Source organism: Python bivittatus, unplaced genomic scaffold, assembly GCF_059951505.1.
Source record: "Python bivittatus isolate LINGU-HERP-01145 unplaced genomic scaffold, Pbiv_v1 ctg000810_np1212, whole genome shotgun sequence".
Lineage (NCBI taxonomy): Eukaryota > Metazoa > Chordata > Lepidosauria > Squamata > Pythonidae > Python > Python bivittatus.
The window spans coordinates 3,259,351-3,275,125 of record NW_028277111.1 but is presented as its reverse complement, the minus strand read 5'-3'; the positions used below and the strand labels follow the sequence as shown (position 1 = coordinate 3,275,125).

The 15,775-nt window shown below is 46.2% G+C and overlaps 1 protein-coding gene and 1 long non-coding RNA gene across 2 annotated transcripts; one reads left to right on the top strand and one right to left on the bottom strand.

Annotated features, from left to right (window-relative positions):
- Nucleotides 1-25: 25 nt before the first annotated feature.
- LOC148213937 (uncharacterized) lies at nt 26-3,644 on the top strand. Its single transcript, XR_015793651.1, has 3 exons — nt 26-139; nt 838-1,179; nt 3,508-3,644. It is a non-coding gene; the product is annotated as an uncharacterized LOC148213937 (long non-coding RNA).
- LOC148213936 (uncharacterized) lies at nt 2,319-13,822 on the bottom strand. Its single transcript, XM_088129417.1, has 4 exons — nt 12,754-13,822; nt 12,301-12,447; nt 11,703-11,829; nt 2,319-7,091 (listed from the first exon to the last, which is right to left on the bottom strand). Exons 1-4 carry the CDS (start codon nt 13,126-13,128, stop codon nt 5,224-5,226), a joined length of 2,517 nt encoding a protein of 838 aa, XP_087985543.1. The 5' UTR covers nt 13,129-13,822; the 3' UTR covers nt 2,319-5,223.
- Nucleotides 13,823-15,775: the final 1,953 nt, after the last annotated feature.

Genomic DNA, 15,775 nt, shown 5'->3' with positions numbered 1-15,775 from the left:
TAGAGAGGCAACGCGCCTCCCGCCCCCCCATAAAAGGCCCCTGGCTGCCACCCCGTCCGCCTCTTTCCTGAAGGAGGCAAGTGCCGGCCGAGCTCTTCTGCGCATGCTCCGACCCACTCTGAAGGGAGGAACTTGCCAGGTCTGCAATTGAGCTGTCGCTGGGGGGATTGTGTGATGGAATGGAACTAGGAAGGCCAGGCTCAGCGAGATAAGCGTTTTCTTAGTTCTCCGCGAGGCCGTGGGAACTACGAGAGGATGAGGCTGGCCCCTCCCTGAGGAATGCACGGAGGGCTGGCTGGCTGGGGAGCTGGGGTTTCGGTCTGGGGAGACTGACGTCAGCTTTAGCCCAAAGAACTCCAAGAGACAATGCAAAATCAGTTCAGCTATGTTTCTTAGCTACAACCTCTAGCAAGAATCTCCCCAGACCGAAACCCCAGCTCCCAAGCCAGCCGGCCAGCCAGCCACTCCACCCTGCATTCCTCAGGGAAGGGCCAGCCTCATCCTCTCGTAGTTCCCACGCCCTCGCGGAGAACTAAGAAAACGCTTATCTCCCTGAGCCTGGCCTCCATAATTCCATTCCATCACAGATTGTGCCGGGATTCCCGGGGATCCTTCAAGGGATTGGCGGTGCGGAGAGGAGCTCAAGCAGCCTTGGGAGGGGATCCGGGGCGTGGGGTGGGAGCCATGGTCGGGCTGTCCGTGGGCTGTCCCGGGGATGGGTCCCAAGGGTGGTGCTGCTGCTGCTGCTCCTCCCAGGCGTCCAAGGACAGAGTTGCAGGTCCTCGTAGGTGTCCCCCTCCACGCCTCCCTTATTGTTTCCATCTTTTTCTTTTTGAGAAAATGGAAAGTTGGGAGACGCAGGAGCAGACTGAGGACCTTCCTGACTGCCAGTGCCATTGAGCCGTGGAAGGGCCTGCTGCCTGGAGTTGCAGGGCTCCCTCACTGCAGCCTCTGGATCCAAGGTCGGACGGGCATTTCTCTGGGACAACTGAGGGCTCCTGTCCTGCGCAGGGATTGGAAGGGACTAGAAGACCCCCAATAGCCCTCCCAGCCCTGGCAGTCCGTGGTGAAGATGTGCTACTTCTCCAGAACACGGAGTTCCCTGCTCCACATGCCGAATGTCTTACTATGCCCCAGCAAGGAAATGCTCCCAACTGCATGGTGCACAATGGGAAAAGGGTTAGTTGCACATTTCACCTTCTTCTCTCTTTGACCCATGGGAAAATATTGGTCTCTCGCACTCAAACTGTTCCCATAATAGTCAGGAAACCACCTCAAAGCAACCAGGAAATCAAAACTTAATTTAGCGCCTTGAGGGGACCAGTAGAAACCACACCAGGTGCCTTTTGGCAGCCATGGGATTGAAGGCTGGCTCTAAAACCTGCCTCAAACGGGGATGCCGACAAAACCGGAGCCTCCCCTCCTTCTCCTGCTGTATCCCAGGCCTACCCGAAGGGTATCTGCAGCCCACCTTCCCTTAAGCTCTCCCAGCAGAGGCAGATGTTACATGAGGCCATTGCCCCATACGTAAGTTTTTTCCAGGACTTCCATGTAGGAACACCACTGTCCTAATTAAATATACTTTCAGCTTCATGGAGACATGAATTAATTAGAAATTGGGTATGAGATCTCTATAGTATTGCTGTGGCTCATTAACAGTGTATAGAACATATTAGCCATGATACTTTAGGTCAGCTGGTTATTCAGGACTTCTTAGTTATCCACATGTATTTTATCATACAGTACATTTTGAAAGTATTCAGACCCCCTTCACTTTTTTCAATGTTGTTATATTGGAGCCTGATACTGCAATTGTTCAAATTCATTTTTTCCCCTCATTAATCTACACTCAGTACCCCATAATGACAAAGTGAAAACAGAATTTTAGAAATGTCTGTAAATTTATTAAAAAGAAAAAACTGAAATATCACATGTACTTAAGTATTCAGACCCTTTACTCAGTACTTGGTTGAAGCACCTTTGGCAGCAATTACAGCCTCGAATCTTTTTCGGTATGACGTGACAAGCTTTGCACATGTGGATTGGGGGATCTTCTGCCATTCTTTTTTGCAAATCCTCTCAAGCTGTCACGTTGGATGGGGACTGTCGGTGGACAGCCATTTTCAGGTCTCTCCAGAGATGTTGAATAAGGTTCAAGTCAGGGCTCTGGCTGCGCCACTTTAGGACATTGTCCCTAAGCCATTCCCGTGTTGTCTTGGCTGTGTGCTTAGGATCGTTCTCATGTTAGGTGAACGCTTTGGCCCAGCCTGAGGTCCTGAGCGCTGTGGAACAGGTTTTTATTGGGGAGATCTCTGTCCTCTGCTCCATTCAGCTTTCCCTCAACCCTGACCAGTCTCCCAGTCCCTGCTGCTGAAAAACACCCCCACAGCATGATGCTGCCACCACCATGCCTCACTGCTGGGATGGTATTGGGCAGGTGATGAGTGGTGCCTGGTTTCCTCCAGACATAACGTTTAGAGTCGAGGCCAAACAGTTCAATCTTGGTTTCATCAGACCAGAGAATCTTGCCCCTCACAGTCTGAGAGTCCTCCAGGTGCTTTTTTGCAAACTCCAAGCAGGCTTTCGTGTTTTGCACTGAGGAGATGCTTCCATCTAGCCACTCTGCCATGAAGCCCAGATCGGTGGAGGGCTGCGGTGATGGTTGTCCTTCTGGAACTCTGTCCCATCTCCACACAGGATCTCTGGAACTCAGTCAGAGTGACCATCGGGTTCTTGGTCACCTCTCTTACTAAGGCTCTTCTCCCCCAATTGCTCAATTTGGCCGGGCGACCAGCTCTTGGAAGAGTCCTGGTTGTGCCAAACCTCTTCCATTTGAGAATGATGGAGGCCACTGTGCTCTTGGGAACCTTCAGTGTAGAAGAAATGTTTTTGTAGCCTTCCCCAGATCTGTGCCTTGCAATAATCCTGTCTCTGAGCATTGCAGGCAGTCCCTTTGACCTCATGGCTTTTGCTCTGATACAGGATGCATTGTCAGCTGTGAGGCCTTCTATAGAGAGGTGTGTGCCTTTCCAAATCATGTCCAATCAATTTAATTTACCACAGGTGGACTCCAATCAAGGTGTAGAAACAGCTCAGGAATGATCAAGAGAAGCGGGAGGCACCTGAGCTAAATTTCAAGTGTTGTTGCAAAGGGTCTGAATACTTATGCCAATGTGATGTTTCAGTTTTTTCTTTTTAATAAATCTACAGACATTTCTAAAATTCTGTTTTCACTTTGTCATTATGGGGTACTGAGTGTAGATTAATGAGAAAAAAAATGAATTTGAACTATTGTATCAGGCTGCAACATAACAAAATTGAAAAAAATGAAGGGGGTCTGAGTACTTTCTCAATGCACTGTACATACTGTATTTCCCCCCTTTTTCCTTATGTGTTCTATATTCTTTTACATCTGCATTTGTATGAATATTATTTTCCTTTTTTTGATACGCAATTGTAATGGAGAAATAAACAAAGACTAAACTTTTATTTTTTTAACTTGACTAGTTACGTATCAAAAATTCAGTAGTAAGAGATAAATACAAGGAACTGCTCAATGCACAGTCATGGACTAAAAAGCATCTCCAGCAGAGAAATCTACACAAGAAGACTCAGGCGGAGAGATGTTAAATCCTGCTTTTTTCTGCCCTCTGCCCCGGCAGCTTCCATCTACTCCCACAGAAGAACTAAAGCTTTTTCCCCAAATAAGGAGTTGTGGAGACTCTTCTTTTGGTCCCTCAGTCAGGAAGGTCCTGCTTGGGTCAAGAGATGCTGCTGCCTTGTCCAAGGAAGCCATCTTGTAAATGCCAATGGCATCACAGCTGCTGATGCTTCAGGACCTTTTTAATTATGGTCATTTTCCTGCTCACTAAATATGGCAGCTCTCCTTCCTCCCACAGCAAATGCCCCATGGTCTGAAGAGGGAAGAACACCTCTGAGGAATGGCAGTCAGGCAAACAAAGAGCAACGACTAGCACATTTCCCAGAGCCTGAGGAAATACAAAAAGTCAGGGAGCAGAGGAGCCACCAAAGCCAGACCGAGGAACATCAAACCACAACTGGGCTGCAGCCATCGATCTGAGATGGTGACAGTGTGGCTTTGACCAGATGGGAAATAATACCAAACAAACTCCATTGTTTAATGAGTTATCGACAGAAGCAACTCACTTCTACCTGGAGATTCAGGATAAGAAAAAGAGGGAAATTCATCTACACTTTCACAAAAGATACAGCACCAGAAAGCGTGGTCCATAGGAAAGGGAAAAAATCCCAAAGATTTTCTTCTTCAAAAAGTAAAATAAGGGAGAAGAAATTTTTAGCCAAATTTTTGAAGAGTTGGCTAAAAGTGGGCTTTTGGAGAGGAGGAAGTATGTTCCTGTCTTTATTAAGGGGAGAGTCAGTTGAGGTACCTATTATTTGACAGTTTCACCACTATTATCATATTTTTGTAACTTTCAACTGGATTCTGCCACACTTATTCTGTACTCTGGGACAAGCCTTTCCTGTCTTCTATGGGACACCTAATCAAATGCTTCAACGGGGTTATTATATCCCTCTTAGTTCCCTTTTTTAGAAGGCTAAGCATTCCCACCTGCTTCCATCAGTTTTCCTGGGACTTGAGCTCCCTGATAAACCCTGCTGGCCTCCATTACAACAATCCCAGACTCAGTCTGTTAAATTGGGAAAAATACTGAAAGTTGGTCTAACAATCTAACAATAAAAAATCTAACAATGTGGTGAAGAGTTGGGAAAAAAAAAAAAAAAAACCCTTTCCACGTTATACATTTTCTCTCCCAAGTGGAAGTTTTCTGGGGTTTAAGATGGAATGTCCCGTTACAACAGGTTCCTCACTCCCATTTCTTCATATACTTTTTCCTGCATGGATCAGCCCTTTCTACACTCCACACATTTATGATCCATGCAGCTTATCCAAACTCACATATTTATGTGTTTTCTTTGGAAAAAAGGGCCAGTCTTGGTATTCAGAGTTTCTACGTACTTGAGGCATTCCTCCCAAAATAAGACCTCTTGTGTGAAATAAGGGCAGTGCTCCTTTTGAATCTTTTTCCACACATGGCATTTTTAGAGTTCCTCCACGTGGATTCCTCTATGTCTGCTAAGGCTACTCTTCCAATTGAACATTACTCCACAGACCACATATTTCTATTGTTTTTCCCATGAGGGTCCCTATTTGAGAAAACACTTGTGATTAAAGCTCCCAAGTTATGGTTTCTCTCTTGTGTGGATTCTTTCATGTTCCGAAAGGTGATTTGTCTGGCTGAAGCTTTTCCCACACTCTGTGCATTTGTATGGTCTCTCTCCTGTGTGAATTCTTTTATGTTTAATAAGGTTAGCATTTTGAGTGAAGCTCTTTCCACACTCCAGGCATTTGTACGGTTTTTCCCCTGTGTGGATCCTTTTATGGCAAATAAAATTACTGTCCTTACGGAAGCTCTTTCCACACTCTGTACATTTATGTGGTTTCTCCCCCGTGTGGATTCTTACATGCATTACAAGGCTTGATCTTCCACTGAACTTGTTTCCACATATCAGACAAGTATATGGTTTCTCCCCCGTATGGGTTCGTTGATGTCTTGTAAGACCATTCTTATAAGAAAATCTCTTTCCACACTCTGTGCATTTATATGGCTTCTCTCCTGTATGCTTTCTTTTATGAGATGTAAGACGACTGCTTTTATTAAAACCCTTTCCACACTCCAGGCATTTATATGGTTTCTCTCCTGTATGAATTCTTTTATGGCAAATAAAATCACTGCTGCAACTGAAACTCTTTCCACATTCCTTGCAGTTATATGGTTTCTCCCCTGTGTGAGTTCTCTTATGTTGCAAAAGTTTATAGTTCTGATTGAAGCTTTTTCCACATTCTGTACATTTGTATGGATTCTCTCCTGTGTGAATTCTTTTATGTTGAAAAAGGCTACCGTTGTGGCCAAAGCTTTTTCCACATTCCAGGCATTTGTATGGTTTTTCTCCTGTGTGGATCCTTTTATGGCAAATAAATTGACTGCTCTGATTGAAGCTCTTTCCACATTCCGGGCACCTATATGGTTTTTCCCCGGTGTGAATTCTTCTATGTTGCAATAGGTTACTTTTCTGACTGAAGTTCTTTCCACACTCCAGACATTGATATGGTTTCTCTCCTGTGTGAAATCTTTTATGAGTTACAAGGTGACAATTCCGCCTGAAGTTCTTCCCACATTCCATGCATTTGTATGGTTTTTCTCCTGTGTGGATCCTTTTATGGCAAACAAGGACACTGTTGTCACGGAAGCTCTTTCCACACTCCGTACATATATATGGTTTCTCCTCTGTGTGGCTTCTTACATGCTTCACAAGGTTTGAACGTCCACTGAACTGTCTTCCACACTGCAGGCATGTATAAGGTTTCTCCCCCGTGTGGGATCGTTGATGTCTCGTAAGGTGACCACTCTGACTGAATCTTCTTCCACACACCAGGCATACATATGGTTTCTCACCTGTGTGAATCCTTTCATGTATGATAAGGTTACCCCTCTGAGCGAATGTTTTTTCACACTGCCGACATTTATAGGGTTTTGCCCTTGGGGGATTTTTTGGGGGTAAAATAAGTAACTGTTTCTTACTGAATCCCTTTCCACACTCATATGGTTTCTCCTCTTTATGGGAAATAAGATGGCTGCTCAAAGTGAAATTCTCCCCACAATTTATAAATGTATATGGTGCCTCTTTGATGTATGCTTGATGTAAAGCAAGAAAGCAGGTAGGATCGATACTTTGCCCACCCTCTTGATATTCATATTGTTTCTCTTCAGTCTGGATTGCACAATATTTAGTGAAATCAGATTTCTCATTGTCTGTTTTGCCACATGCAAGATATTTTCCCTTTTCTTCTTCTTGTTGAACTTGCTGGGTTGGGAGGTCATGGACTTCATTATGAACGGAAGGAGAATAATTCTTCCCTCCATTCCTTATGCAGGTTTTTTTACTCCTTTGTGGTGCTCCTTGAGTTCCAAGCAGCCCTTCTTCACACTTGATCATTTGTAATAGTGCTATGCTGGGCTCCTTGTAGTTCTCATGCTCCTGCCCGTAAGCTAATTTGAAGAAAGAAAGAAATGAAAGAAGGAAAAGTTAATCCTTACGTTCATCACAGAAAAATGGTGCACCTGTTATTTCTGTATATCCAAGATTTTGCTTCTTTACTCTTTGTATGCCTAGAAGAAACCAAGGTTTCATTTTATTTATGGTTCTGCCTGAAACATGATGTTCTTTTGGGTTATTTACCCCTTTAATTTCATGAGGAATTTCTGTTTTTCCTTATGAAAAAACTCTGCTCTTTGGTTGTCCAAAGACCAGATCATTAGGAGCAAGGGCAAATCAAGAACAAAATGTAAAAATAAGAAAAAACCTTAGAGAAGGAGGGACCCTGAGAAAGACGACAGAATTTGAAATGCTTCTACATAATAAACATCATTTATCAGGACATATTACAAATTGCTATTTAAATATGGTATGGAGAGAGGACAAATAAAAAAAGGTAACCACCAGCACCTTGAATTGCACCTGGAAACATACTGGTAGCCAACGCAGCTCGTGGACCAGAGATGTCCAATGTGCCTTGACTGCAGCTCTAACTCGTGTTATATTGGGTTTGCTCCTTGTCTCCCTCCAGTGGGCCCTAAGCTCTCTTCTCCCATTTCATCTCCCTCAGCTCCTCCATAAACCTGGGAGACCACCCACAGAAGGCACCTTGAAGTCCCCCAACACTATCAGCCTGCAGAATCCCACTGCCAACCCGGCCACAGAGTCAAGGATCTCAGGCAGGAAGGTTGGTATGCAGCAGGGAGGCTGGTACAGTAGCAACAACTCTTCCATTTCGGTAAGAAGCACTGACATGGCTTAATTCAACTTTGTTGTTTAAAGTTTATCACACAGGAGTTGGCTTTTGGAGAAAAAACATGGGCTTATAGTCAAAAGACTTGCTGTTCAGCACTGGAAAGACAAACATATGGCTCCAATATTCAGTGGTTTGCAGAACTGATTAATATAGATCAGTTACGGATTACTCTAATGAATCGTGGCTTCAACATACATTTTGCATGTTTTTCTTTTTTCAGCTTTTTTAATCAATTTCTGTATATCAGATCTTATGATCATAGACCAGCCTATTATCTGTTTTTTGGTATTTTCAGTTAGTCCTCATTTAGCAATTGCCTCATTTAGCAACCGTTGTCAGTTACAATGCTGATGAAAAAAAAAATTTAGTACCAATCCTTGCATTTACAACCTTCACAGGTCTCTAAAGCAAAGGAAAGCTGGAGTAAGATCATAAGCACAGGCATGGTTTCACTTAGCAACTGCTTTGCTTAACAACCAAGTTGCTAGTCCCAATTGTGGTCGCTAAGCAAGGACTACCTATGGTTTATTAAAAAAACCACTCACATTATTATTTAAATTAAAAAATAATTTAAAAAAGAACAAAATGAAGGAATTGTGGACAACTGATGCCTTGACATTTATCCTAGCAAATGTAGTTTCAGGAACACTCTACATTGTACAGTCATGCACCTAGCCTAATTTCATCAGGGCATTTCAAATGACAGGGAAAAGAACACCTAATAATCCCTAAGCTATCTGTCTTAAGTTGAATGTCACCCACAAACATAAAGAAATCTGTGAGAATATGATGGTTGAAGTACAAATCAAAATTGAGTTTTTCCGGAAGGATAAGAACTTGTAATGGACAGAAGGAATGACCTTGAAGAACAGGAGGAACAGCCTCTACCAAGACAACGGTCAGATAAAAGAAACCTGAGTCTGTGGTAGAACTGTAACCTGAGAAAGCGTCTCAGACAAGCCCCTCCCTAGTTCTCACAAAGAGAAAGGGAGGGAAGGAGGAAGAAAGTGAATTCAAGCTTCCAAGTTTCTGTTATTGTTCTATAAAACCAGTGTTAGCCTGTGTGACTTTGATTTCTAGTCTGGTCTACTTGGAAGGGCTGACATCAATCTTGCAAGTCCGTTATTCCGTTTCTAGGGAGGCAGAAGATCCCGCTTTGGCTTCTAGACATGGCCTCCAAAAACCGCTATCTGCCAAGCAGCACGCTGCAGTGTTGTTGTAGCAAGTGCGTGAACAAATAACCAATTTACAAAATGGCATGATGCAATTAACACAAAGTTGGGACAGAATTTGTCTCAACACATGGCAATACAGCAGCCTGCAGAGCAGCCAGTATTTCTGTGTTCCCACAGGAACACACTGAAACAAAAAAAAATTGGGGGAGGACAGGACCAATTCCTGACCTTCACTACTCAACGTGAACTGTTTATGGAGGGCAAATCAGTGAAGTTTCCCACAGATTGCATCAAGGTGACTTTTGTGCTTAGTCAACACGGAAGGAGTAGCTAAATGGGCCATCCCTATCATTGAGGGCAATGACCTGCTGGAAAATTACCAACTTTATGTGAAAGTTTAAAGGCTTGTTTGACAATGGCTGGTGTGGGTCTTCCGGGCTGTGTGGCCGTGGTCTTGAAGTCTTGTTTCCTAACGTTTCGCCAGCACCTGTGACCGGCATCTTCAGAGTGCAGGAGCACAGACAGGAGCAGTTCTCTCTGTGCCCAGGGTGAAGTGACCCTTCTGTGGGTATTTATAGAGATCTGGGGGGGGGGTTGTGGGGGGGGTTGGGTTACTGAGTGGCTGCTTGTTTTGGAGTCAGCATCTGTGTGTATTTTCCTGGGGATTAGGCAGGGTTTTTTTTTTTTTTTCTTCTACTGAATTGTTAACGAGGGGCTGCTGGGGGTGATTAGCAAGTTCATTGTGTGAACTGTTCACATGTCCTGGTGGTTGAGCTGAGTTCGTTGACCTTTTGCAGGCTGTATTTTTCAGGATTGGTAGCCAGGTTTTGTTGATTTTTAGACTCTCTTTTTTATTGAAACTGTGCTGGTGTTTGTGAATCTCAATGGCTTCCCAGTATAGCCTGGTATCTCAAGCACACTGGACACAAAATCCTATTTGAAAACACAGAGATACTGGACAACACCAACAGCCACTATACCAGGCTATACCGGGAAGCCACTGAGATGGCCTCTTCGGAATGTAGCACAGGAGAACTCATTCTAATGGGAGTAGCACATCTGCATTTCATTCCCATGGCCCAGACTCAGATTTCTCTGGAAGCGTGGCGGGGGGACGACTGAGGCTGACAGGGGAGGGAAGAAGGAACGACCTTGAGGGACAAGAGCAAGAGCTGCTACCAAGACAACGGGCAGACAAAAGAAACCTGAATCTGGGGCAGAACTATAACATGAGAAAACCTTTCAGACAAGACCTTCCCTAGTTCTCATGAAGACAAAACTGAATTTCAACCCATGTTCAGGATACAAAGAGGAAGGAACAATTGGACTGAGCAATTGGCTTAATTCACAACTGTTTTGGATTCTGTTTGTCCAATTCAGAATAATATTACTTTAAAAATAAAAGTAGGGGTGTTATCTTCTTGGTCTTTAAAATATTAAGCTCTTTTTTTCCCTTTTCTATGTCTATTCACTGGCCCTGTTCCATTATATTTTACTCATCAATTCTCAATTTGAGAATTTAATGCATTCAATCCTGCTCATTTGCCCTATACGTTGATCTCTTATTATTACCTTCATGGTGTCCCTCCTTGTGTTAGTGATTCTTTTTTTCATTTATGATCTATTTAAAAATCTAGAATTAAAATCAGAAGCATGTTCTGGAATAATGTATTGATGTGATTTTTGCTCGCTTCAAATTGATTCATTAATTCTTTTCAGTCCATCCATACACCTTCAATTCCTGTGCCTTTCTGCAAATTCCCTTTATAGAACTCCTTTTTTCTCTCAAATCTTGCCACTTTGCAGAATTTCAGCCAATTATAAATGGCAGCAGCTAGCCCCAGCAGTGGGAATCTAATTAAGAAAAAAACAGATGAAATTTTTGGGAATCAAATTTAAATGGAGGAATTACGGAAGAAGTATTTTCACAATTGGTACAAGAACGATAGTGATGTGTCAAAGAGAGAAATGGAAACAAACACTATAAATGGAGCAAAGGAAGCCCTAAAGGGTGTGAAAATTCTGAGAAGAAGCTAAACTGCCGATGCCTATTGGTAGCACTGCAGGAATGTTAAAACATGAATTTGCTTTGCTTTTAAACTGGCTGTCTGACTTATTTTAAGTACTAACTGGATTCAGTGCTACTTAGCTTCTTGAAATCATCCCAGGTTTCCAGATAGCATCTTCTTTAACAATAGCGTGTAGAATTATCTTGGACTGAAGCACTCAAGGAAAAAAATGCCACTTGTTCTCAGCCCTGCAGGGAGTTTACAACCGATTTACCCAGAGCCAAAAGAAGGCCCTTTGACTAAACATCCAGTAGGACAAACGCTACTGGTTATTAGGCAGCCTAGGAAACTCGGTGGTCATAAGGAACAGATGTACAGGGCAGTAACTTACACACCTAAAGCTGTTCAGGTTATCTGGTCTTCAGTCAGATCAGAGAATAAAAGCTCAGTTGAGATAGGAACCTGTTAAGCATCTACCAACTTCTCCATTTATTTACTTCGGTGTTACGATCAAAATCAAACCAAACCAGAATGTCCTTCATCTACCTAGAAGGTGCTTTCCCACTGCTTGGATAACACACACTTTCCACAATTAATTCAACCCAAAGCAAAGCAGGTCCTTACCCAGATTGGCCACATGCCTGGAATTCTCCAGTGTGACTTCCCCGTGTAAGGCTCTCTGGCTGGGATCCAGCAGCGCCCACTCCTCCTCCGTAAAATACACAGCCACCTCCTCAAAGGACACCAAGCCCTGAAAGTCAAAGGAAACATTCCTCACCAGAAGCCCCAGGAAGTTCTCTCCCAGATTTCCAACTTTCTAAAAATGAGTTTTGCAAGAGAGAAAATGCTTCTTTTTGAAATAACGTATTACCCGGTTTTATAGTTGCCTCTCCTAATATATTAATAAAATTAATAATAAAAGTGAGTAAATGAAAGAGGGGATTCCTCTTCTTGTCCATGCACAAGACAGCAAAGGGGTTTATTTTACATAAAGTACTGTAACCTACTGCAGGCACAAAAAACTTAAATACTCAACTGTTTCCATGAATGAATTTGAGTTCTCAACATAACACTTCAATAAGCTGCTGTTATACAACCACCTTGAAAAGAGATCCAGCCTGTTGAGTCCTGACCTCCTTAACCAGATCTGCATTGAATCTCATGAAAAAACCAGACCCCCCCCCGCCCCCCACGTTTCCCTGCTCGGATGAAGCTTCCCTACCTGAGCTGTTGCTGATCCACCACAAAGAGGAGCTGGATCCTCCTCAGAGATCCTTCCCAACAGATGCCCCATAGAGAGACCGGAGAGAGCTTCTCCGCCTTCAGGAGATACCACGACCATTTCCACCTTCATCAACGACTCCTGCATCTGAAATAACAGCCAGGATCAAAGAAGAAGAAAAGCTAAACCAACTGAACATGAGGAGGAGGAGGAGACTATTCTCTGCCTCCAAAGCTGGACCATCTTAGATCCATCGGCGGAGATCCACGTACACTTGGGATCCCCCTTCCTCCTGCGGAATAACCTGGGTGGGCAAACACAACGCTGTGCCTGAAAACGGAGGGAAACCAAAGTCCCTTCTACCGTTAGAAGGGGCCGGGCAAGGCAGTTCGGGAAACAAGGACTCCTTGTTCCTCCTCGGGCATCCTCCCAGGACCATCACCATCCTCTCACCTGCCGCCTCTTCTCCTCCGCTTGGCTCAGCAGGAAGCCCTCAGCCAGCGCCACTGCCTGGGAGCAGGTCTCTGCTCCGCACTCCCGCACCCAGCTCTCCATCTCCGCGGGCAGGACGGCCAGGAACTGCTCCAGGATCACCAGGTCCACCACCTGAGCTTTGGTGCTCCTGTCGGGCTTCAACCACTGATGGCACAGCTGCTGCAGGCGGCTGCACACTGCCCGGGGCCCCTGGGACTCCCGGTAGCACAACCTTCGGAAGCGCTCAGCGCCTGAGCTGGGGGGCTCCTCGGGCCAGTGCTGCCCTCCCTCCTCGGGCTCCGCGGCAGGACGGCCTCGGGCTGTGCCACCCGCTCCTGGCCCTGGCCAGTCCATCTTGTGGGCCACTCAGGCCAAGCTTCCCCGGCGGCGCCTACTCTGCTCCTCTCCTTCCTGGCCAAATTGGGCGAAGGACCCCTCACGCTGAACCGCTTCACTGTGGACAAGCAGATACTCAACATGGAAAGGATGAGGCTTCCTGCTTCCCCTCTAAGACCCACTGAAAGAACGTTCTGAAGCAAAGGCTGAGCAATCCCACACCAAGAAGAAAGGCCTCTGAGTTGCGGTCCTTGATTCCCATGGTAGGGCTGCCCACTCACCTTGCCACCCAGGCCCACCAACCCAAATGCAAACCAGCCAGCGATGCCTTGCCTTCCTCTCCTCTGGCCTCCAGCCCCAGTGGACAGTGTCGATCTGTAATAGTATGTGGGAATGACTTTGGGAGAGAAGGAGACAAGCCACAGCTGAGGGAAGGGTCAGATGAAAGGCAGCTTCGCCCACAGCAGGAATGCGGGCATGACATACATCCTAGAAGGGACCCTCCCTAGTTTTTTGGGCTGTAAAGGTGATGGGGTGGGGGGAATGTACTTTCAGACTTTCAAGATTCTGTTAACGTAACCTTATAAAGAAGTGGAATTAGCTCACCTGTCCATGCTTCCTGTCCTGCTGTCTGGCCTACCTCACAAAGGTGACATCAATCTTGCAAATCTGAAAGTACTTTCTCCCCCCCCCCCCTTGCCTTTACAGCCCAAGAATCTAAGGAGGATCCCTTCTGGGATGTTTGTCCCACCCACATTCCTGCTTCAGGCTAAGCGGCTGCTTATCTCACCATTCCCATGGCTGCGGCTCTTCTCACCGTCTCCCAAGGTCTTTCCCATATACGATTACGCAACCCCCGGGCAGCCCCGGCCTCTCCTCCCAGCCCCCGGGACAGAAGGGCCCTTCCAACCCTCCCCGCAACGAGACACGGCAAGCAGAGAGGCTGGGAGGGCCGGGAGAGGCCAGCCGAGGCTCCCTCCCGGGCAAGCGGGCGGGGAAGGCACTTTCCAAGCTCCCCGGACCGCGGCAGACGCCGAGGAAACCCAGCGGGGACCTCCTGGCGAAGAGAGCGGGGAGCTGAACCGGCCGCCCGGCGCTTCCCCCTGCCTGCGCGAAGCTTTCCCCCCGTTTTGCGGGCGCCCCCACTCACAACCTCCTTCCCGGCTTGCAGGGAACGACGCCTCCCGGGCAGGCGGGTTGGCGCTCCCTCGCGCTCCTGCCCCGGGGAAGCGCAGCCGCAACCAACTCCCGGCTCTCCGCTCCCGCCGCAGCGCCCCGCCCTCTCCGTCTCCGGGAGCCTCGGCCTGCGGGCGAGAGAGCGCTTCTTCCTAGAGAGGCAGCGCGCCGGCCGGCCGGCCCCCCTCCCGCCCTCCCCTCGCCTCCCGCCCTCTGCCATCCTCTCCGCCTCTTTCCTCCAGGAGGCAATTGCGGGTAAGGGTCTCCTGCGCATGCTCTGTCGCACTCCGAAGGGAGGCAGCTGTCGCTGTGGTTCCTGGGGATCGTTCAAGGGAGTCCAGAGTGTTTTGATCTCTTCTTTCTGCCAGGCGTGCAGCAGAGAGGAAAAGAGCCATTTACGGCTCATTTAAGCAATTCACTCCTTTTACCCATTGAGTGCTCCCATGTCTCAAGTGGTTACTTTCAGTAGCATAATAAAGATGCAGAGAAGCTGAAGAGGGTTCTCACAGTGCTAAGCTGTAGTTTATTTAACGGTAATTTATTTAACTTTATTGTGTCTTGATTCAGGTGAAATCTGAATCTTTGATTGAAATCTGAATCATTGTTCTGCTGCACTTAGTTGCAAACTCCTCGTGTAAAGTCAGCAAACTACCCAAAAAGAATGATATTAAAGGTCAGATTAGCATCTGATTGGTGCACAGTAGAGGCCACAGAAGGTGGCCTTTTGGCAGGCACAGGATAGAAAACTGGCTGTAAAAACCGCATTGGGAAGTTTGCACAGCAGTTCTAGTTTCACTATCAGGGCCAAGATGATGGACTCTGGCTGAGAAAAAGCAAGAGAAAAGACAAGGCATTCATACCATCACAGAGTTTGACGTCTACACTTCTATTTCTATTTATACCGTCCTGACAAAAATCTTTCCTGCTTCATCCTGCCTCACTCTCACAGAAGTTGTCTTTTAAACCTTTAACTCTTCAGTGACCCTCGAGAAATCACGGAGAGGAAGTGTAGCACCAGAAGGTTGGAGAAGGGCAAAAGTGGTTCCCATCTTCAAAAAGGGGGAAAAGGAGGATTTGTGTAACTAGATCCTCAATTCCTTGGACCTGATCTTCTCCAGCCTCTCCTGGATTTCATTTCTATCAGAACGTAAGAATAGCTGGGCTGGATGGGACAAAGGCCCATTGCTTCCCTTGCACTTTGTTCCACAGTGCCTGTGGAGAGGAGCTTGGAAGCCGGAGGCAGCCACCCTCTCCATCCCCTCTACACTCACAGGACATCCTTCCAGCTGCTTCTTGGTTTCTTCAGGGGGAATCATCAGTAGCCACTCCACATGAGCCCTGGAGCCTGGGCTCACACATTCTGCTAAGCCACAGTTAGCATCAACCATTGATAGCATAAATCTGTGTCTTCTTGAATAGTCTCTACAGTAGCAGAAGATGCTAGCACCTAAAGCCAAGAAGGCTGGACATTAACATGTGGGTTTGACAC

Excerpts from the sequence above, each read along its gene's own strand:
- LOC148213936 (XM_088129417.1), bottom strand. The coding sequence starts at position 13,128 with ATGGACTGGCCAGGGCCAGGAGCGGGTGGCACAGCCCGAGGCCGTCCT. Across the intron at positions 12,448-12,753 it reads CGGAGGAGAAGAGGCGGCAG|ATGCAGGAGTCGTTGATGAA; the intron begins GTGAGAGGATGG and ends CTGTTATTTCAG. Across the intron at positions 7,092-11,702 it reads CAGGCATGTGGCCAATCTGG|CTTACGGGCAGGAGCATGAG; the intron begins GTAAGGACCTGC and ends TCTTCAAATTAG.